We start from the raw sequence: 20,509 nt of genomic DNA, 5'->3' as shown, positions 1-20,509 counted from the left end.
GCAGGAGAATGGCATAAACCCGGGAGGCGGAGCTTGCAGTGAGCTGAGATCCGGCCACTGCACTCCAACCCGGGCGACAGAGCAAGACTCTGTCTCAAAAAAAAAAAAAAAAAAAGAAAAGTTCAGTTTATCAATTTCTTTGGTCAGTTGTGTTTTGGTATCATATATGAGAAACCATTACCTAATCCAAGGTCACAGAGATTTATAACAATATATTCCTGTATGGATTTTGTTTGTTTTTTGAGACAGGGTCTTGCTGTGTTGCCGAGGCTAGAGTGCAGTGGCACCATCTCGGTTCACTGCAGCCTCAACCTCCCAGGCTCAAGTACTCCTCCCACCTCAACCCCCCCAAGTAGCTGGGACTACAGGCATGTGCCACCGTACTTGGCTATTTTTTGTACTCTTTGTAGAGATGGGGTTTTTCCATGTTGCCCAGGCTGGTCTCAAACTCCTGGGCTCAAGTGATCCACCCACCTCGGCCTCCCAAAGTGCTGGGTTTATAGGCGTGAGCCACCACACCCAGCCTGCGGTATGGTTTTAATAACAAGGAAAGAAAGCACTACCTGTTACCAGCCCACTTTAGGTGTGAGTGCAGGGGTTGCCGCCTGTGTGAGTGAGGGGCACACTGTGGCACTTGCCTGTTGCCGTGCTGCTCTTCATATTGTTGTGTCCTGACCCTCCTGGACATGTGGTGACAGGACTCATCCCAGAACCCCTGGAACAGGTTTTCAAACTCAGTGAAATGGAATCCCACGTGGAATTCTAGCACACCATGTGGGGCAGGACCTCCAACTGTGGTGGACTTGGAGGCAGGCAGAGGCGAGTTTATCTCCCACCCCTATTTCTCAATGGTTTAGTCCAAGTCAGTCATTTAACCTGCCTGTGAGCTGGAGGCTGATGAGCCGGGGTCCTTGTGAGGCCTGCAAGAGACTGTGCAGTGGGCCGGGCGCGGTGGCTCAAGCCTGTAATCCCAGCACTTTGGGAGGCCGAGACGGGCGGATCATGAGGTGAGGAGATCAAGACCATCCTGGCTAACCCGGTGAAACCCCATCTCTACTAAAAAATACAAAAAACTAGCCAGGTGAGGTGGCGGGCACCTGTAGTCCCAGCTACTCGGGAGGCTGAGGCAGGAGAATGGCGTAAACCCAGGAGGCGGAGCTTGCAGTGAGCTGAGATCGCGCCACTGCACTCCAGCCTGGGTGACAGAGCGAGACTCCGTCTCAAAAAAAAAAAAAAAAAAAAAAAAGACACTGTGCAGTACAGGTCAGTGGCTTAGAAGAGTGTTGGGCCTGAGGTTAGGGCTCACCACATGCTACCCATTACTAGATGGTCCAGGAAAAGAAAGGAATTCAGTTCTCTTGAAAGGTGTTTATATTGTTGTCTTCTTTTAAAGTTAGTTGGCTAGAACAAAGATCCTTTTCAGAATTGGAATCAGGGGCTATGTTGAACTGTTAAAATCTTAACATTGGCTTTGGCATCCAATTTATTTCCATAATTTGTTGTAGTTGCAAAGTACTGAGGCTGTGAATTATAACAGATTTTCTTTTGAACTTGCAGTCTTGCAACTCTCTTCAGTAAAGCTGAGTTTTGAATCCATCAATGGGGTATTTTAGCTTAAAGTTGAATCACACATATGCCTGACTCCTGCTAGAATGCCTCATCACCAACATATATTAAAGTGAGACGAGGAGGGCCGGGCGCAGTGGCTCATACCTGTAATCCCAGCACTTTGGGAGCCTGAGGCAGATGGATCATGAGGTCAGGAGTTCAAGACCAGCCTGGTCAACATGGTGAAACTCCTTCCTACTAAAGATACAAAAAATTAGCCAGGTGTGGTGGCACGCACCTGTAATCCCAGCTACTCCAGAGACTGAGGCAGGAGAATCACTTGAACCCAGGAGGCGGAGGTTGCAGTGAGCCGAGATCACGCCATTGCACTCCAGCCTGGGTGACAGGGCAAGACTCCGTCTCAAACAAATAAAAAAAAGTGAGACAAGAATTCCAGCCCTTAGCATGTGTGTCTCAGCCACACTTGGGGGATGGCCTCAGTGACATGTAATTCACTCCCTGGTTAGTGCCCCACAAATAAGCACACTGCCTGGGCATGTGCCAAACCGAAGCATCTGGGACTGGCCTGGGGTTTGCGTTGAGTGTAGGTATATGTGTTTTGAAGTACACTTGTTTGCAGGGCATGTGCGCAGGCATGCTCAGTCAGAATCTTAAGTTGCAGGACCACACCCCAGCTAGTGTTTACGTGAAGCCCAAACCTCTGCCCACAGCTGCACACCAACACAGAATCCCGGCAGGTGGTGGGCAGGTGGTGCGGCTGATCTCTTGGTCAGTAACACATTGGGAGGGTGAGAGTGTTAACAGTTTGTAAACATAGCTGGTATTAAGTTTCTTTTTTTTTTTTTTTTGAGACAGAGTCTCACTCTTGTTGCCCAGGCTGGAGTGCAATGATGCAATCTCGGCTCACTGCAACCTCCACCTCCCGGGTTCAAGCGATTCTCCTACCTCAGCGTCCAGAGTAGCTGGGAGTACAGGCATGTACCACCACGCCTGGCTAATTTTTGTATTTTTAGTAGAGACAGGGTTTCACCACGTTGGCCAGGAGGGTCTTGAACTCCTGGCCTCAAGTGATTTGCCCCCCTTGGCCTCCCAAAGGGCGGGGATTGCAGGGGTGAGCCATCGTGCCCAGACAAGAATTGAAAATACATTTCAATTCAGACATTTATGGCACCCCAAAGCAATTCAAGTCCCTTCAGCACAGATTGGGTAGGGCATGTGGGCTAAGGCCACTGACACCCCACCCCACCTCCTCCTGGCATGGGGAGGCCTGACTCTCCCCACCTTTACTCATGAGCCCACCATTTGACCGGCGAACTCTCTGAGGAGGCCCGTGTGCTAGGTTTGGGGGCTGAGGCATTTCTGTGCTCCTCTCTGGTTCAGTCTCCCTCCCAAGGTGAAGGACGGCCTGGAAAACCAAGTAGAAAGTATTGGCAGCAGATTGTACTTCCTGTGCCCTAAACAGCAAAATTGTTACACAAATTGCTTTGAGATTCCTTAGAAATGAAAGCTTTCTCTTTGCTTAGTAGCAACCGGTGGCCCTTTCGTTTTCTCAACTTCCTGTGTGTTCCAGAAATTCCAGCCCTGTCCCCTTAGAGGGGCTGGCATCCAGGGTGATTTCATTTTTCTTTTTGAGAGACAGGATCTTGCTATGTTGCCCAGGCTCGACTCTGAACTTAGGGGCTCAAGCAATCCTTCTGCTTCAGCCTCCCAAGTAGCTGGGACTACATGCCTAGCCCAGGGTGATTGTTTCTTCTGTGTTCTTTCTGAGCGGACACCAGCTACCTGAAGAAATGTGCCATTGGCCGAGTGTGGTGGCTCACGCCTGTAATCCCAACATTTTGGGAGGCCGAGGCCAGGCAGATCACTTAGGTCAGGAGTTTGAGACCAGCCTGGCCAAAATGGTGAAACCCCATCTCTACTAAAAATACAAAAATTTGCCGGGTGTGGTGGCGCAGGCCTGTGATCCAGCTACTCAGGAGGCTGAGGCAGGAGAATCGCTTGAACCCAGGAGGTGGTGGGTGCAGTGAGCCAAGATCACGCTATTGCACTCTAGCCTGGGAGACAGAGCGAGACTCTGTCTCAAAAAAAAAGCAGTGTGCTGTTGAAAGTGAGGGTCATTTAGTACTGATTGTGCGGAACCCTTTACCCTGAGATAACTGTAAGAGCCTTGTGTCCTGAGAGGCCCTGGAGCTATTGGGGAATTGAGGTGGGCAGAGATTGGCAGCCCTTGGATGAAACCTGCTCAGCTCCAGGCGATCTGATAGCAGGGAGGATTGCGAAGTGCAGATCTATAGATGGGGCGTGGTTCTCAAAACACTCCGTGGAGAAACAAGCCTTTGGATCACTGCAGGCTCTTCCTCATGTTCAGTTCTTCACAGCTGCCAAGGACAATGTCATTTAGCTTATGTGGTTGCAAGAGACTGAAGTTAAACTTCAGAGCACACCCATCACCTCTGCCCTCACTTTCAGCCGGAGCCCTGTCCTGCTCTACACCTGCTGCGCCCCTCTCCTTGCCCTTTTCCATTCGGCCATGCACCCTGCCCGTCCCTTAAAGCTGAGGCTCCGTGTGCTCATTTTGCTCCCTTTGCTTTTTGTCCAGGGGGTACAGCAAGGAGTTATTCTCATGCTGTAAATAAACTGAATTTCAAGCAGATTAAATGAATAAACAGATTTTTTTTAAAGATTCCATAAAGAACCGAAAGAAAATTAGGAGAATATTTTTATAATTGTGGAGTGAGAGAAGAGGCCCAAGAAGTCATGAAGGATAAAAAAAAAAATAGAGGTTAAACAACGTAAAAATGAAAAATCTCTGTCAGAAAAAGAACCATGAACAAAGATAGAAGGTATACGCAGACTGGGAGGAAATGTTTACAACATATAAACCACCATTAAAATGGCTACAGTGTATAAAAGATAAGAGAGACAAACAACACAAGAGAAAAACAGGAAAAGGACACTCTGTCTCCTGTATCTTTAGAATCCCATAAACACGTGAATTGCTTGTCCGGGTGAAAGCGATGTTCCCAATGTTCCTGTGAGTTATGAAGATTATGCAGCCTCCATCTGGAGCTGTTTACGAAAAGGCCTGTTGGCTGCCATCTGTCGATGAGTTAAAATTCTTACCTATGGGATGTGGGGGTGGGACGCTGAAGGCCTTGGGGGGCACTGCCAACCCCACAGTTATTACACTGAAGTGCTTAGGCAACTGGTTTTATATGCAGAGGCCCAAGGCCAAGGACTTGAGTGTGGCTTTGCTGGTTTTTAGCCATGTAAAATTGAGGGTGTCAGCACTTGTCCACCTCAGTTTGTTCATTTGTGAAACGGAGTTCCAGATAGAAGCTTCCATCGCTGGGTGCAGTGATTCACGCCTGTAATCCCAACAATTTGGGAGGCCGAGGTGGGAGGATCTCTTGGGGTCAAAAGTTCAAGACCACCCTGGGCAACATAGTGAGACCCTGTCTCTACAAAATATTTTCTTAAAAATTAGTTGGTTGGCTGGGGGCAGTGACTCATGCCTGTAATCCCAGCACTTTGGGAGGCTCAGGTGGGCAGATCAGTTGAGGTCAGGAGTTTGAGATCAGCCTCACCAACATGGTGAAACTCTGTCTCTACTAAAAATACAAGAATTGGCCGGGCACCATGGCGCATGCCTGTAATCCCAGCTACTTGTGAGGCTGAGGCAGGAGAATGGCTCCAACCTGGGAGGCAGAGGTTGCAGTGAGCCGAGATTACACCCCTGCACTCCAGCCTGGGCAACAGAGCAAGACTTCATCAAAAAAAAAAAAAAAAGCAGGTCATTCTGATGCACACCTATAGTCCCAGCTACTTGGGAGGTTGAGGCAGGAGGATTGCTTGAGCCCAGGAGTTCCAGGCTGCAGTGAGCTATGGTTATACTATTGCATTCAGCCTGAGTGACAGAGAAAAACCCTGTCTCTATTTAAAAAAAAAAAAAAAAGGCAGTTATCTCTTTTCCTCTTGTGGGATGTTGGGAGGATTCAGGAACCTTAAGTGGCTCAGGCCGTGACCCAGTATGAATTAGGATCTGGGGTGTTGTTTGTATGACTGGAGGCTTGTCCTTTTTCTGCCTCCTTCATCGCATCATTTAAAAAGGAAATCCTTCCCACTTCTTTCTTGGGACCCTGGGACTGAATGTTACTGTTGTGAATCAGGAAGGGATGAGCACAAGAAGAAAGCAAGCGTTCACTCTTTTCCTGAGACAGGTTTGAAACATGAGAGAAAGTGGAAGTGGTCATTCCCAGGGGGAGGGTTAGCTCTGGGTGGTCCTTCATCCCACCAGGGTGATAGGAGCCTCTCTTCCAGAAAAAAAACAGGACTTTTCTGTCTGCTACACCCTCTCCTAGGAACACCCAGAGCCAGTTTTGGGAGCTGCTAGCTTCCCAGAAGCCCTTAGCGTAATGCAGCTCTGCTGGCCTCCTGGGCTACAGTGCCCTTGGCCCTGTGGACTGGAGTCGCAGCATTAGGCTGGTTTCCCTTCTGCTTTGGAGGAGACATTTCAGGTATCCATATAACTAGAATATTGAGTTTCCCTTTCTAAGCCTGCTTCATTGTAGGTTTATGCCCTCCTTTCTTTAACTTTCTAGAGAGATGGCACTGGCACAACAGAGGGGATAGATAGCAGGGAATGTGCAAATCCCAGGGACTGGGGGCAGGTGGACTTCCTGAGGGCAAATTTTGTTTTCTCTGCAGGAGATAAATGGCATCACTGCAGCACTGGCTGAAGAGCTCTTTGAGAAAGGTATGTGGCCACAGGTCCCTGAAACACTGGGCATAAGTTGTGTAGTTTTATGAGGCGGGCAGAGGCACAGGATGACACAGAAGTCACTCTGGAGCCCACCTACCTGCCCTGTAGGTGGCCAGGTCTGAGGAGCTGTGGTCCCTCAGTACTCTTGAGTACCATGTCAGGGGCTCAGCCCAGACTTGGGCTCTGTTCCAAAGCCCTGTAGTGGGTGCCGGAAGGTGGGTAGCACGCTGCTCCCTCGCACCTGATTTGTGCTTACCTGAAAGGGCTCAGATGGCAGATAGAAGCTGACCCTGGGTCCCATCCCTGCCAGAGAGCACAGTTATAGTAGCTAATGTGTGACGAATGCCTCCTGTTAGCATCTTACTGCCTTCCCCCAAGAGCCACAGGTATAGGTGAGGATACAGGGTCAGAGGACCAGTCACCAACCTGAGGGCACATGACTGGGAGGAGTGGAGCGAGGACCAAGCAGCAGGTATTTGGGCTCAGAACCCATCCTGCTCCCAGGCTTTGTGCCGTGCTGGCACCATAGGCCTGCGCCTGACCTGGGTGTTTGCATTTCAGAGGTTGCAGCATAGGTCTGTCACCCAGAATGCTGCCTCTCTCGCCAGCCTCACTGGCTCAGTGCCTTTGGTCTCAACTCGGCCTCACTCCTTCCTCAGTGGCTCCCCAGCCTCACAGCCCCACAGCCCTGTCCTCCTGTGTCATCACATGTCTAGGGTTGCCCTATGCCTAGCAGGCACCCAGGAGGGCAGCAGCTCCTGCATGCCCAGGGCCCTGGCTTTGCCTTGACACAGTGGGTGCTTGCCAACTGCTTGTTGACAGAAAAGATATGGAAATCCCAGCTGCATGAGGGCTGGGGCTGCGGCTGGACACTTATCCTTCAGGGCATGGCTCTTGCAGGAGAGCAGCTCCTGGGGGCCGGCGAGGTCTTTGCCATTGGACCCCTGCAGCTGTATGCCGTCACGGAGCAGCTGCAGCAGGGAAAGCCCACGTGCGCCAGTGGGGATGCCAAGACTGACCTCGGGCACATCCTCGACTTCACCTGTCGCCTTAAGTACCTTAAGGTAAAACTGCAGCAGCTCAGTTGTGGAGAGCCCCTCAGTCGGTGGGGGTGCAGCCTGCAGGGGACTGGCTGGCAGTTTGTGTGAAAGAGACCATGGGGGGACACTTGGTGGAAGGAAGGCCTCCTGGTTATTCTTGGCACTGTGCTTCTGGCTGTGGGCACCAGGGGGCAGTCATGACCCAGTGTCCTATTAAATTAAGTCTTGGCCTGAGCCTGCTTTGTTGAAGGCAGAAGTGGTCAAAGTTGTCTTCAACTTGTCAGCTGCTGCAGCACTTCCCGATGGGTGTGCGGTGCTGTTCCCAATTTAAGCCTTATCTTTGGCCTCAGGTTTCTGGCACAGAAGGACCTTTTGGGACCAGCAACATTCAGGAGCAGCTCCTGCCATTCGACCTATCAATATTCAAGTCCCTGCATCAGGTGGAGGTAAGGCCCGGTGCTGCCGGAGTGCAGGAAGGCCGAGCCCTGCACAGCATCCTCTTGCTCCCAACTCTGTGGCTAGGAAGTGTTTGTGATGCTGGGTGTCCTGATGTAATCATAAGGTGCTGTGCTTTCGTGTTTAGCAGTATGTGACAGGTTCTGCGTAGGTGACCAGGCCCTCTGAAGGCGGAGAAAGAGAGGCCTCTCCTGTCCCTGGCTGGTCTGCACGCCTCTGTCCTGGCGTGAGCTGCAGGGGTGGTTAGCCAGGGTGGAGCACCAGCAGCTGGCTCCTTCTGGGCCTCCTCATAGAGGCAGGGGGCATGTGTACCTCAAGTTCAAGTCCTGGGAAGTCATCCTGAGGGTCAGACAGAGCCAGATACAAGTCTGTATTTCCCAAGGCCGGTTGGCAAAGAGCTTCGAGGATGCCCTGCCTCTGGGGCACCCACACAAGAAACACTCTGCGTCACTCTGCAAACCAGTGACTCCAGTCACTACTGGACTCCTTGGTTTGCAATGCCAATTTTAGCATTTTTGAAAAGAAAAAGAGAGTTGGCCGGGCGCGGTGGCTCAAGCCTGTAATCCCAGCACTTTGGGAGGCCGAGACGGGCGGATCACGAGGTCAGGAGATCGAGACCATCCTGGCTAACACAGTGAAACCCCGTCTCTACTAAAAATACAAAAAAAACTAGCCGGGCGAGGTGGCGGGCGCCTGTAGTCCCAGCTACTCGGGAGGCTGAGGCGGGAGAATGGCGCAAACCCGGGAGGCGGAGCTTGCAGTGAGCTGAGATCCCGCCACTGCACTCCAGTCCGGGCGACAGAGCGAGACTCCGCCTCAAAAAAAAAAAAAAAAAAAAAAAAAAAAAGAAAAGAAAAGAGAGTCAGTAATGATACAAAAAAGTGTTTTAAAGCATAATATTTTCAGCATGGCTTTGGTGTTCTGCCCTGTGGCCCCATGTCTCCTTGATTGAATCTTCACAGCAGCCCTGTGAAGAGGCCACTTTTATTTCCATTTTACAGTTGGGGAAACTGAGGCTTGGGCAGATAAGAAAGTTTGGCCAGGGCCACACAGTTAATGAGTGGAAAGCTGGGATTTGAATTCAGCTGAGACTGCGTTCAGAGCCTATGCTGCGCACTGGGCTATTCTGTCTACAGCGGTCTTGGGAAACTTGTGGTGTGTCCTGCTGCCGAGTGAGGACGGGGAAGTGAAGAGGAAACCTGACCCAGCCCTGCCAAGCAGACCGAGGCTCTGGATCTGTGTCTGTGGGTGTGCTTGGGCAGGTGGCTCAGGGAGTGTGCTTTGGTCTGTGGCTTGCCCCTCCTCACCACCCGACAGCTGAGTTCCATGGAGTGGGGGCTGGATGAACAGGGAGACCCACCCCACTCGCTGTGCTGTGGAGGCCGCTTGTTCTCCCCAGCAGTTTCCATGACCCATACTTTATGTTCACCTGCCAAGCCCCAGGCAGCCCTTACAGAGGAAATGGAATTTGTGGTCCATTGTGAGTCTGAGAGGCCAAGCATCTTTCTTACTAGATACTTCAGAGAATGTTTGGTCAGCACTGACATGGGGAAAAAGAGAGACTTTGGTTTTGAGTGGCCTCCCGTCTCTGAGGATTTGGGTTGCCCGTCATTGTGCTTTTGTATGGGGGTGGGGAACACCTACATCTGGAGACTTCTGATGGAGCAAGGATTCTGTTTCTGAGATGCAGCTGTTCCTCGTTCCAGATAAGTCACTGTGATGCTCAGCACATCAGAGGGCTGGTCGCATCGAAGCCCACCTTAGCCACGCTGAGTGTCCGCTTCTCAGCAACCTCGATGAAGGTAAGCTTCACGTATATCCTGCCTGGGGCAATGTCTGTGGGTCAGGGTCCTGGGCTGTGGTCTCCACCACTGAGGATGGGTGAGGACACTACTGTGTCTGTCAGTATTCAGAGGCTGGACCTTCTGTGGGGAAGCCACACACTCATGGGGGGCCTCCGAGCACTTGACAGCCCCTGGGACACTTTACTTCACGTCTGCATTAAAAGTTCATGTTAACAGGGCATTTTAAGGAACTTGGCTTTTTTCCTCCCCAAAAATAAAAAATATCATTGGTGTTTTTGTTTTTTTTGTTTTTGTTTTGAGATAGAGTGCTGTGTGGCCCAAACTGGAGTGCAGTGGTATGATCTCAATTCACTGCAACCTCTACCTCCTGGGTTCAAGCGATTCTCCTACCTCAGCCTTCCAAGCAGCTGGGATTACAGATGCCCACCACCACACCCCACTAAGTTTTGTATTTTTGGTAGAGACAGAGTTTTACCATGTTGGCCAGGCTGGTCTCGAACTCCTGACCTCAAGTGATCCGCCAGCCTCAGCCTCCCAAAGTGCTGGGATTACAGGCATGAGCCACTTCGCCCGGCCTTCATTGGTTTTTTAATGAACAAATTGCTAAGCTGTGGCAAGTGGTGGGACCTTTATTAATTAGATTAATAACTAAGCTTAGATTGTTCCTCTAAGCTTTAGCAATCCCTGGCTAAGCCCTCATTTGTATCTTTTTCTCCATGGGCTTGATTAGAAGGTAAGGTTGTGAAAATGCTAGGCCCTGTTGTTTATATGTGATCAGCAGAAACATTCAAATTGGGAATGTGTGTTTCTGTTTACATTTTTATGTATTATATCTTGCTAATGTTAAAATCTTTCCCCGGGTATAGAAAAGGCAGGTCGTGGCTAATATTATGACTTAAGGCTCCTGATCAAGACTTAGGTTTGGGCCACGTGTGGTGGCTCATGCCTGTAATCCTATCATTTTGGGAGGCTAAGGCAGGAGGATTCCTTGAGTCCAGGAGTTGGAGACCAACCTGGGCAACATAGGGAGACCTTGTCTCTTAAAAAAAAAAAAAAAAGGATTTGGTGAAAAATATTCCTCTTGAGGCTTGCAGAGAGTGTATTGGGCCACCTGGTCCCTCTCCGAGCACTTCTTGCTATCTTGCTGAAGGAGCCCAGGGTGACCCGTTGTGAGAAGAAAGGTCTTGTCAAAACAAATAGGCCTGCCTTCCTCCATTTTGATGGTCTCTGGGCTCTGTGCTACTCCCCTCGTCTTAGCATTTTCTGACTTTATCCCTGTGAAATAACGGTTTTAAAGGCCTGGTGTCCACAGTGAGGACCACATCATCAGCTTGGAAAGCACAGCTGCCTGGAAACCGTGAATTCTCACCTTCAGCTTCTGAGAAGCTAGAAAAGACGGCTGGCTGGCCAGTAGCAGTGGCTGGCACCTATAATTCCAGCACTTTGAGAGGCCAAGGCAGGAGGATCACTTGAGCCCAGGAGTTTGAGACCAGTCTGGGCTATGTAGGGAGACCTTGTTTCTACAGAAAAAAAATGTTTTAATTAGCTGGGCAAGGTGGTGTGCGTCTGTAGTCCCAGCTACTCAAGAGGCTGAGGTGGGAGGATTTGCTTGCGCCTGCGAGTTTGAGGCTGCAGTGAGCCATGATGGTGCCACTGCACTCCAGCCTGGGCGACAGAACGAGACTGTGTCTCAAAGAACAAACGACTAGGTGCTGTGGGTCACGCCTGTAATCCCAGCACTTTGGGAGGCAGAGGTGGGTGGATCACCTGAAGTCAGGAGTTTGAGACCAGCCTGGCCAACATGGTGAAGCCCTTATCTCTGTTAAAAATGCAAAAATTAGCCAGGCGTGGTGGTACACACCTCTAGTCCCAGCTACTGGGGAGGCTAAGGCAGGAGGATCACCTGAGCCTGCGAGGCAGAGGTGGCAGTGAACTGAGATTGCGCCACTGCACTCCAGCCTGGGTGACAGAGTGAGACTCCATCTCAAAAAAGAGAAAAAGCCAGAAAAGGCATCACCAGGTCACCAAGGCAAAGGCCCTTTGGGCTTGAAAAGCATTGCTCCTAAAGCAGGACCAGGACTTATTCTAAGTGGCTGTTATGTGGTGAATTGTTCAGCTTTGAACGATTTCACAATCGTTTAAAGACATAGGAACCAAAGGCCTGCTTTAATGCAAGTTTACTTCCACATGCTAAATATGCTCCAGCCCTTCCTTAAATTCTGCAATGACTGTGTTCCCAGTGAGTGTTGCGTGAGGGCCCAAGTGTGGTGCTCAACAGATGTTTTTATGCAGGAAGTCCTTGTTCCTGAAGCCTCAGAATTTGATGAGTGGGAGCCTGAAGGCACAGCTCTAGAAGGCCCTGTGACTGCCGTCATCCCCACTTGGCAGGCATTGACCACGCTTGACCTGAGCCACAACAGCATCTCCGAGATCGACGAGTCTGTGGTATGCTCTCAGCAGCAGGTGCCAGGGGTTTCTCTGACCCCACCAAACCCTGAGTTTGAGTATTTAACTCAGCTTTTTCAGGAAGGACCACAGAAAACCTATATCTAGTGCTCTGTGCATTGCCTGCCATTTTAAGTTAATTATAAAATGGGGGCCGGGCGCGGTGGCTCATGCCTGTAATCCCAGCACTTTGGGAGGCCGAGGCGGGAGGATCACCTGAGGTCAGGAGTTCAAGACCAGCCTGACCAACATGGTGAAACCCCGTCTCTACTAAAAAATACAAAAATTAGCCGGGCGTGGTGGCGGGCGCCTGTAATCCCAGCTACTTCGGGAGGCTTAGGCAAGAGAATCACTTGAACCCGGGAGGCAGAGTTTGCAGTAAGCTGAGATAGCGCCACTGCATTCCAGCCTGGGTGACAGAGTGAGACTCCGTCTCAAAAGAAAAAAAAATGGGATCATTTAAAATTGGTGAGGTGGTGCTTAGAGACAAATAAAACATATGAATTTCATGTAAATTTGGTAAACTATAACCACACTAAGTGATGATATTTACTCCAAAGAGTGGGGCAGAAAAATCACTCCTTAGATGACAGATGTGCCCATAGAATAATGACATCCAGAGGGCATTTGGGCAGTAAGAGTGTCATTCCTGTGTTTGCGCTGCTTAGGGAGTGTGGGCAGGGTTGAAGAAGGACAGACTCCCTTCTCTGTCTGGGACCTTGCCGTGTGTCATTTTCACAAGCCAAGTGTTCCATGAAAACAATGAGTAGTGCCCAGCACTGGGGGCCCAGTGTGCGCCTTTGGATGTGCTACTGGCTGGGCAGTGGGAGGTGTGGTCCTGCAGGGACAGCCTGTGGGAGTCCGTGGTCAGGAGGAAGCGTCCTGCGGTGCCCGTCCACTGTATGGGGGACCATATTTGGGGTCTGGCCCCTACAGTAACATCGGATGTTCTTTTTTTTCACAAGAAACTGATCCCAAAGATTGAGTTCCTGGACCTGAGTCACAATGGATTGCTGGTTGTGGACAATTTGCAGGTAGTGCCTTTGAAGACCAGTGCTGCCCGCACACACTCCCCAGGCCCCTTTCTGAGAGTTCAGGAGACTGATGCAGCCTTGGGAATTTGGCCATACCCAGGGGTTGTAAGGGCAGGGGTTGCTGTCTTCCCTTTAGGATCCCAGCAATGCACTGAGTGATTGTTGCTCTAGTTCCAAAGAATTAGGAAGCATGAGTAAATACAAACCAAGCATGATGATGCACCTCCGTCCCGAAGGTGGACAGCCATGTTTTCAGTGCCCACCCCAACTGTCTGCAGGGGTGCCACTGTGCTGTGGCATGTGCGGCAGAGAAGAGGGACTTCCCTTCCTAAAATAACTGTCAGAGTGACTTGCAGAACTGGGTAGTTTGGGTTGGAAGGCCCATCCTGCCATTAGTGTCAGGCCCCTATCTTTGGAGACTTGACCTGAGCCACTTTATGCTGTTCTTCACACCACTGCAGCACCTGTATAACCTTGTGCATCTGGACCTGTCCTACAACAAGCTCTCCTCCTTGGAAGGGCTTCACACCAAGCTGGGGAACATCAAGACCTTAAACCTGGCAGGCAACCTCCTGGAGAGTCTGAGTGGCCTACATAAGCTCTACTCACTGGTCAACCTGGATCTCCGGGACAACAGGATCGAACAGGTGAGCCCACGGACCTCGCGATTTTGGGATTTCTGTGCCTTGGTGTGTATCATGTTAAAGAAGAATGTTAAGATTCCTTTCATTTAAAAGAGACCATGAAACGTGTTGGCGTGTTGCTGAAGTGTTAAGAGAAGGGACCAAAGGGGATGGAACTCATACCTTGCAGATGGAGGAGGTCCGGAGCATAGGCAGCCTCCCGTGTCTGGAGCACGTGTCTCTGCTGAACAACCCTCTGAGCATCATCCCCGACTACCGGACCAAGGTGCTGGCTCAGTTCGGAGAGAGGGCCTCAGAGGTGAGCCCCAGCGCAGTCAGAAGAGCCCAGGGAGACCCTCGGGATGCAGTCAAGTCTGCATGGGCGGTAGGGGGATATATGTCCATTGTTCTACCCTTGCCTGCTTTAGAAGGAGGTCCTGTCCCTTGAGGGCTTTCCGGTTCTGGAAAGTCCACTATCTCCCCCAGGAAAAGCCTCCCTTGCATCTCCTGCCCCTCCTGTCTGGGATAACAATGTTTATTCTAGGAAAGGGTCAGAAATAAGATCCTTAAAGTATTCATATCTCCTGGACAACTTGTGGCCATAGTGCCTGACCGTAAACCCAAAGGGTTTGCCTTTGTCAGTGTAGCCCAGCCTGGTGTCTGCTGCCCCTTGCTGTGTCTGTGCATCTGCCACGATGCTGACCAGACACACTTAACCAGGTTCACCCATCACCTGGGCCTGGAGCAGGCCCCCTGATTCTCTGGTTGGTCCTTGGACCTTCTATTCTCCCCAAATCCCAGGTCAGAAAATAGCTGGGAACTATTTGCGTCCCACCTCCCTCTTTTTGGCCCTAAGTGCCCCTTCATCCACACAGTCACAAGACCACGAGATGCCATCTCCTCCCCTCCTGGGCTCCAGACCTTGGGAAGCTCCCAGGCCACAGAGTGTCAGCTCCTGTCCAGGCCCTTGGGACCTTCCCTCATTCAACCACCCTGCCCAACCCCTGACTGCCTGCCAGCCGCCACTCCCTCCTGCATTTGCAGGTGGGGCCTGCCCTTTCCCACTGCTCTTTTGAGAGTCTGCCTCCCGCCTCTAACTGGGGACTTAGTTCAAGTTGCCCAAGAGTTTGCTGCTCCTGTTCTTGGTGAAGGACTCCAGAGATAGATGTGGGGCCTCCCTGGACCCCTCCAAGGCACTCCCAGGTCTCTTCCATGAGTAGTGGAGAGCCGCCTCCGAGCAGGCTGAGCCTCCCTCAGCCTGTGGTGTCCTCACATGGCCTGGCCCACAGCAGGCGCTCATGCCCCTCCTCAGCAGGGCCCCATCATCCTCCTGCCGTGCTCACTAGTCCCCATGCTGATAGCTACTTTCTGGATGCTCTAGGTCTGTCTGGATGACACAGTAACCACAGAGAAGGAGCTGGACACTGTGGAAGTGCTGAAAGCAATTCAGAAAGCCAAGGAGGTCAAGTCCAAACTGAGCAACCCAGAGAAGAGGGTGGGTTTGTGTGGCAGGTGGGAGGGCAGTGGTGCAGAGCCAGCTGGGAGAGGAGCCAGTTTGGGGGGCTTGGGCCATGGGACTGCTCAGGGCTGCCAAGTTGCCAAGTCCAAGCTGCACTCCTCCCTGGCTGCATGACCTCGGGCAAGTCGTGGTCTCTGTATTCTCTGTGGGTTGGGGACAGTGGTAAGTTCCTGCAGTAAGGATGGGATGAGACCATCTTCACCACCCCCTTGGTGGGAACCGTTGCGCTCCCTCGTCACGCCCTTGGCCTTGGGGAGCTCTGTGCTTCCTCTTCTGTCCGGGGCTTACGCAAGCACTTGTCCTCAGGGTGGCGAAGACTCCCGGCTCTCAGCTGCCCCCTGCATCAGACCCAGCAGCTCCCCTCCCACTGTGGCTCCCGCATCTGCCTCCCTGCCCCAGCCCATCCTCTCCAACCAAGGTAATCGTGTATGTATCTTGCTTCTAGTGGAGCCACACAGCCCTGCCTGGACCTCCTGGCTGGGCTGGGGTTGGGGAAGAGGTGCCAACACCAGCTTCTGACAGGGTCAGACACAGGGAGGGTGGTGCCTTCTGCAGGCTGGTCCTCACGGGGGGACACGTGGCAGGGGTGCCTGGCCTGATGCCAGCTGTTGCTTGCTTGGTGAGGACTCCCGATTGCTCTGATGCCCACATCCAGCTCCTCTAGGAGACCGCAGGGTATCTGACAGGCCCTGAGGCTGCCCTCTGAACAGACTTAGGCCTGTTGGCTCATGGTACCCATTCCCTCGCTGGCAGCACAAGCAGGTTGGCTTCTGGTTACAGGAAGCCCGGCTTGTGACTGTACTGTCTGGAGCCCGAATCCCTGTGCAGGGAAAAGCTTGCTTTTATCATTGCCTCATCTCTGTGGTGTGACCCAGCCCCAGAACACCATGTTTGTGGGGCCAAGATGGGCCATCTGTGTCCCTGTGGACCCATGGAAGACCAGGCCCATTCGTCTGCCCACTGTCTTAGCGTTTTCAAAGGGCTTTCACCTCTGAACCCAGGCATCCTCGGAGATGAGTGAGTGAAGCAGGTCCCATGAGCGTGTCTGCTGGCCTGGCCCCCACGGAAGAGGGGAGGGTGTGCCGTCCCGAGTGGAGCCAAGGCTCGGGACACGCAGGAAAGGACGCCGCCTGCCCGGGCTCCTGGAGACGCAGAACTTGGTGTGAGGTCTTGGGAAAACAGTTCAACCCAATGTTTTAAGAGCCAGAAAAACATTCCCACCCCTTGACCTGGTAACCCCACTGGTGGGGATTTTCTCTTAGAGGGATAAGATACTGGGAAGGGGAGGTGAAATGCTCACCACTGCCAAAACATGGGCTGCAACTGCAACATCGGAGGATGAGAGGGAGAGTCGGCTGTGGCGCAGAATGCTCGGCAGCCCTCCCAGCAGGGACAGGAAGACTGGGCAGGAAGAGGGGAGAAGCACTCAAGTTAAGGCAAAAGGCCCGACGCAGAGCAGCACACTGAGGTCACACCCGTGAGATGTGGAAGAGAATTCCATCGTGTGGAGCGATGGGGTTAGGTGCCAGGATGATTGCCCATTTTGCTTCTGTCAGACTCTTGACTAAGGATTTCTGGTTGCATTTTATTACATAAAAGCCAGGGAGGTTATATCACGATGAGGACGCTTCCCTGAGGCCGCCTCCTGCAACGCAGCCAAGCGAGCCTGTGGAGGCACCATATGACTATAGGCCTCTGGGGACAGGGAGCTGCATCTGCTTCTCAAGGCCGGGGACGTGGCCGTTTCTGCCAGCATCTGTTGATCAGTGAGTGAGTGAATGGGCAGGTAGAGCAGGAGCCAGTGAAGAGCAGGTCCTGGGTGGGTTGGGATGCACTGTGCCCCCAGGCTGCAGCTGCAGCCAGCCCCCCATGTTGTTGGAGAAGCCTTTGCACCAGCTCAGCCCCCTCCTCACTCCCCTCGTGCCCTGGGGACACTCTGCAGAGGAGCACTCTGCAGTCTGTCCCCGCCATCACTGGACTTCTGGACATTGCCTCCAGATTTGCACCTCTTCAATAAAACTGCAGTGGATGTCTTTGTGTGCACCTCTCTTTCCTTTTGGTGAGAAACAGCAAAGGTCGGACCCCTAAGGACTCTCCTGATGTCTCCGCTCTATCTGCTGAGTGCCCTTTCTGACCACTTGTTTGTACAGGCCACGGTCCAGGACGGGAGCAGATAGACTCTCCCTGTCCCTGTCCACATTTCCTTGTGTCCAAATGGGGCTTGTTGGGGGGTAGTGGCAAAAGGCATTGGTCTTTTTCTCACTGATTCAGAGGCCTCCCCGTGTGTTTGTTCAGCCGCGTGTTCCTGGGTCTTGCTTGGATGGGCAGGGTTTTTTTAGCGCATGGGAGCAGCTTTGCTGACCCATGCCTGTTGCTTCCAGCCTGGTTCCCGAGAAGGGAGCCTACTTGTGAATGAACTGGGCACTCGGACCTGCCTGAAGGGGGTGCTGTCCAGACAACACCCAGCCTCCCGTCGTGGCAGGTGCTGTCAGAGCCATGGATGATTGTGACTCTAGGGGTGGTCGCCAGAGTTGATTGTCCAGCCAGGCCCAGGGGCTGAGAGGAGGCTGTGTGGAGAGGTGGTTAGGAGCCAGGGCTCGGTCAGCTGAGTTTGCATCCCAGCTTCCTAGCTGTGGGACCTCAAGCAACTTGTAGCCCCTCTGAAGCTGTTTTCTCAACTGTGAAGTGGACGCACCCTACTTCATTGATTCTAAGGCACGCATTTCCACCTGGCGACTTCTCTGAAATTGAGGTGCGTCTTTCAGTCAGTGGCGTCTCATAGTCGCTGTCAGCCAGCTGGTATTCGAGATGGAGTCGTGGAAAACCCGTGGACACCTTCTGCTAGGACCAAGATGGCACCACCTGCCGCATCTTAGATTTGATGAAATGTGGTAAATAACGAGAGGCATGCATGAGCGAATGCTGGGGAGGCGCTTGGCACTGCCCAGAACTCCACAGAGGTGGTTGATGAGGGCTGCCCTTTCCCACATCCTTAGTGGGGGGTTCAAGATGACCCAGACCGTGCCCCTTGGGGAGCTTGGAGCCATGCGGGAGGATGAGCCATGTGCTGGAGGAGAACAGGGCAGGATGGTGTGGGGCTTTTGTAGACTGTCTAGAGCAGAGAAGGTCTGCAGTGCAGGTGGTGTCTGAGGTGAATCTTGAAGGATGGATAGGAGTTGAACATTAGCAGGCAGAGGGTGGATTGCAGGAGAGCAGTGACCTGGGCAGGTGCCCAGGGAGGCCCGTCAGGGTGCTTCATGCATGGCTGTGTGCTTGCCAGCCTTCCTGCCTGCCTACCCCCTGCTGCTTCGCTTTGTGGGGGCATCTGAGCTTGGGTCCACCTGCCTGCCTCACTTGTGGGCAGAGGACCCAGGCTGTGTGAGTTGTCCTGTCCCGGAGAGCAGCTGAGCTGGTCGGGGGTCTCGACCTGTGGGGCTCAGAGGGCTCGGGATCATTTCACTGGGCTGTGGCGATGCTGGGCTGTGGAGGCAGGCCTGGGGCTCCTGTAGGCCTCAGTGAGACTGGCGGCCGATGCCCAGTGTTCACCCTGCTGGCCGCAGTCAGGAGCATGTTCACAAAGGCTTTACCTTCAAGCGGTCTAGAGGTGATCTGAAGTGGAGTAACAGGTCCAGATAGGCTACATTCATAAAAAAGCTTCAGCAGGTTTTAGGAACACTATGCATTTATGAGACGCAGTGGGTCAGAGTGCTGCTGTCCATGGGAGGTGGCCCCAGGGCAGGTCAGTGGGCACGTCCTGAGGTAAGTGGGACTGTGGATGTGAGCTCAGGCTGGACTCAGCAGCCTTGCTGGATACCAAGGCCTGTGAGGGCTGGCCCCCTGGTGAATTGTCCCATGCCCTGTGTATTTGTGAGTCCTGCAGAGATGACAAATCAGGGAACGGGATCATGTCTAGTCACCGTCTGGGAAAATGCTCCAGGAGTGAACACATTTCAGGCTCTTGACGATGTACCTCCAAACTCTTCGGATGGATGGGCCAGCTCGCATGTCTGTGCCGGCCTCTGCCCAGTGAGGTCAGAGCCAGGCCACACAGTCAGTCTGACTTTGGCGAAAGTTGAGAGGCAAAACTTGCCTCTTGTTTCAGCTTGCCTTTCTTTGTGTACTTCTGAGAGCGAGCATTCTTTTCATGTTCTAGCCACTGGCCATTCTTCTGCAGAATGTCTGTTCACATCCCTTGCTGTCTGTTAATGGGGTTTCCAGCCTTCCCCCATTTTTGTAGCCCCTGTAAGAACTTTTTGCTGACTAGCGATATAAATCCTTGTCAAATATTGCAAACATTTTTTTCTCATTTCATCTGGTTTTAATTTATCCTGGTTTTTAAAAAATGTGTCTGTGGGAGTTTAATTTTTATGTAGTCACATCTATCAGTTTTTTCCATTGCGTTTATTCTCAGAATGCCTCTCCTTGCTCTGAGATTAGATAAGCAGTCATTTGTTCTCTCTTGAGTTATTTTGAGATTTCAGTTTTAACATTTTCTTCTATAATCCTTGTGGCTGGGTTTTGGGGTCTGGCTAGCCCCCGGCCATGCCGGTAGCCTGAGGGGCCCAGCCCCACTTGTTGAACGGCCGCTCTCCCCGCCCCACCCACCCTGCCTGCCTGCCTGCCCGCCCTGGTCTCTCCAGGAATCGTGTTCGTTCAGGAGGAGGCCCTGGCCAGCAGCCTCTCGTCCACTGACAGTCTGACTCCCGAGGACCAGCCCATTGCCCAGGGATGTTCTGATTCCTTGGAGTCCATCCCTGCGGGACAGGTAATGCCCTCCTCCCGCTTCTGGGGACCATTCGTCTGGGGGTGGACTCTTCTGTTTGGGGTTGTGTGCAGTAGGAAGTGGCCTAGCTGGAGCTGAGGCAGATGCTTCCAGGGTTTGGCGTCCTGTGCTTTGCGCCACGGTCTTTCTCTTGGACCTGTCTCTAGTTGAGTTTGTCTTCCTGACAAACCCAGTGGTTAAGGATTTATTTTCAGCCTCCCTCCTTCCCTTCCCCACCCCCTTTGGTTGATGGGAACAGGCAGTTCTCTGTCACTGGGCCCAGGATGCGAGGGGGCAGGTGGAGAGGGTGGCCCTTGGCCCTGTGAGCAGGCTTCCCTAGGGAAGGCATTTCAAAAGGCCCTTGTGCGGGGGCTTGTTTGGGTTTCTTCTCTGTTTCCTGGCACCCCTGGAGCCACTCGGCCCCTTCCCGCTTGTCATCCTGGTGGTCTGGGAAACAGTCTAACTCCGGCTCCTCCTCTGTGGTTGTTACTGAG

General features: G+C 52.4%; 1 protein-coding gene across 3 annotated transcripts in view; it reads left to right on the top strand.

The window, feature by feature from the left end:
- NISCH (nischarin) overlaps positions 1 to 20,509 on the top strand; it is a 38,977-nt gene that overhangs the window by 10,589 nt on the left and 7,879 nt on the right. For 2 of the 3 annotated variants that reach the window (XM_010365010.2, XM_030931142.1), the window contains exons 4-14: positions 6,277 to 6,325; positions 7,232 to 7,395; positions 7,722 to 7,817; positions 9,534 to 9,629; positions 11,925 to 12,077; positions 13,043 to 13,111; positions 13,573 to 13,758; positions 13,925 to 14,053; positions 15,116 to 15,229; positions 15,560 to 15,671; positions 19,894 to 20,018. In XM_010365010.2, coding sequence (XP_010363312.1) covers positions 6,277 to 6,325; positions 7,232 to 7,395; positions 7,722 to 7,817; positions 9,534 to 9,629; positions 11,925 to 12,077; positions 13,043 to 13,111; positions 13,573 to 13,758; positions 13,925 to 14,053; positions 15,116 to 15,229; positions 15,560 to 15,671; positions 19,894 to 20,018 — 1,293 coding nt within the window. Of the gene's footprint in view, positions 1 to 6,276; positions 6,326 to 7,231; positions 7,396 to 7,721; positions 7,818 to 9,533; positions 9,630 to 11,924; positions 12,078 to 13,042; positions 13,112 to 13,572; positions 13,759 to 13,924; positions 14,054 to 15,115; positions 15,230 to 15,559; positions 15,672 to 16,254; positions 17,287 to 19,893; positions 20,019 to 20,509 lie in introns of those variants that run through there. The other variant, XM_010365011.2, reaches the window with a different exon arrangement.

Source organism: Rhinopithecus roxellana, chromosome 1, assembly GCF_007565055.1.
Source record: "Rhinopithecus roxellana isolate Shanxi Qingling chromosome 1, ASM756505v1, whole genome shotgun sequence".
In the NCBI taxonomy this organism is placed as follows: Eukaryota; Metazoa; Chordata; class Mammalia; order Primates; family Cercopithecidae; genus Rhinopithecus; species Rhinopithecus roxellana.
Note: the sequence above shows the minus strand (reverse complement) of the source record. Positions and strands in the feature narration are given on the sequence as shown.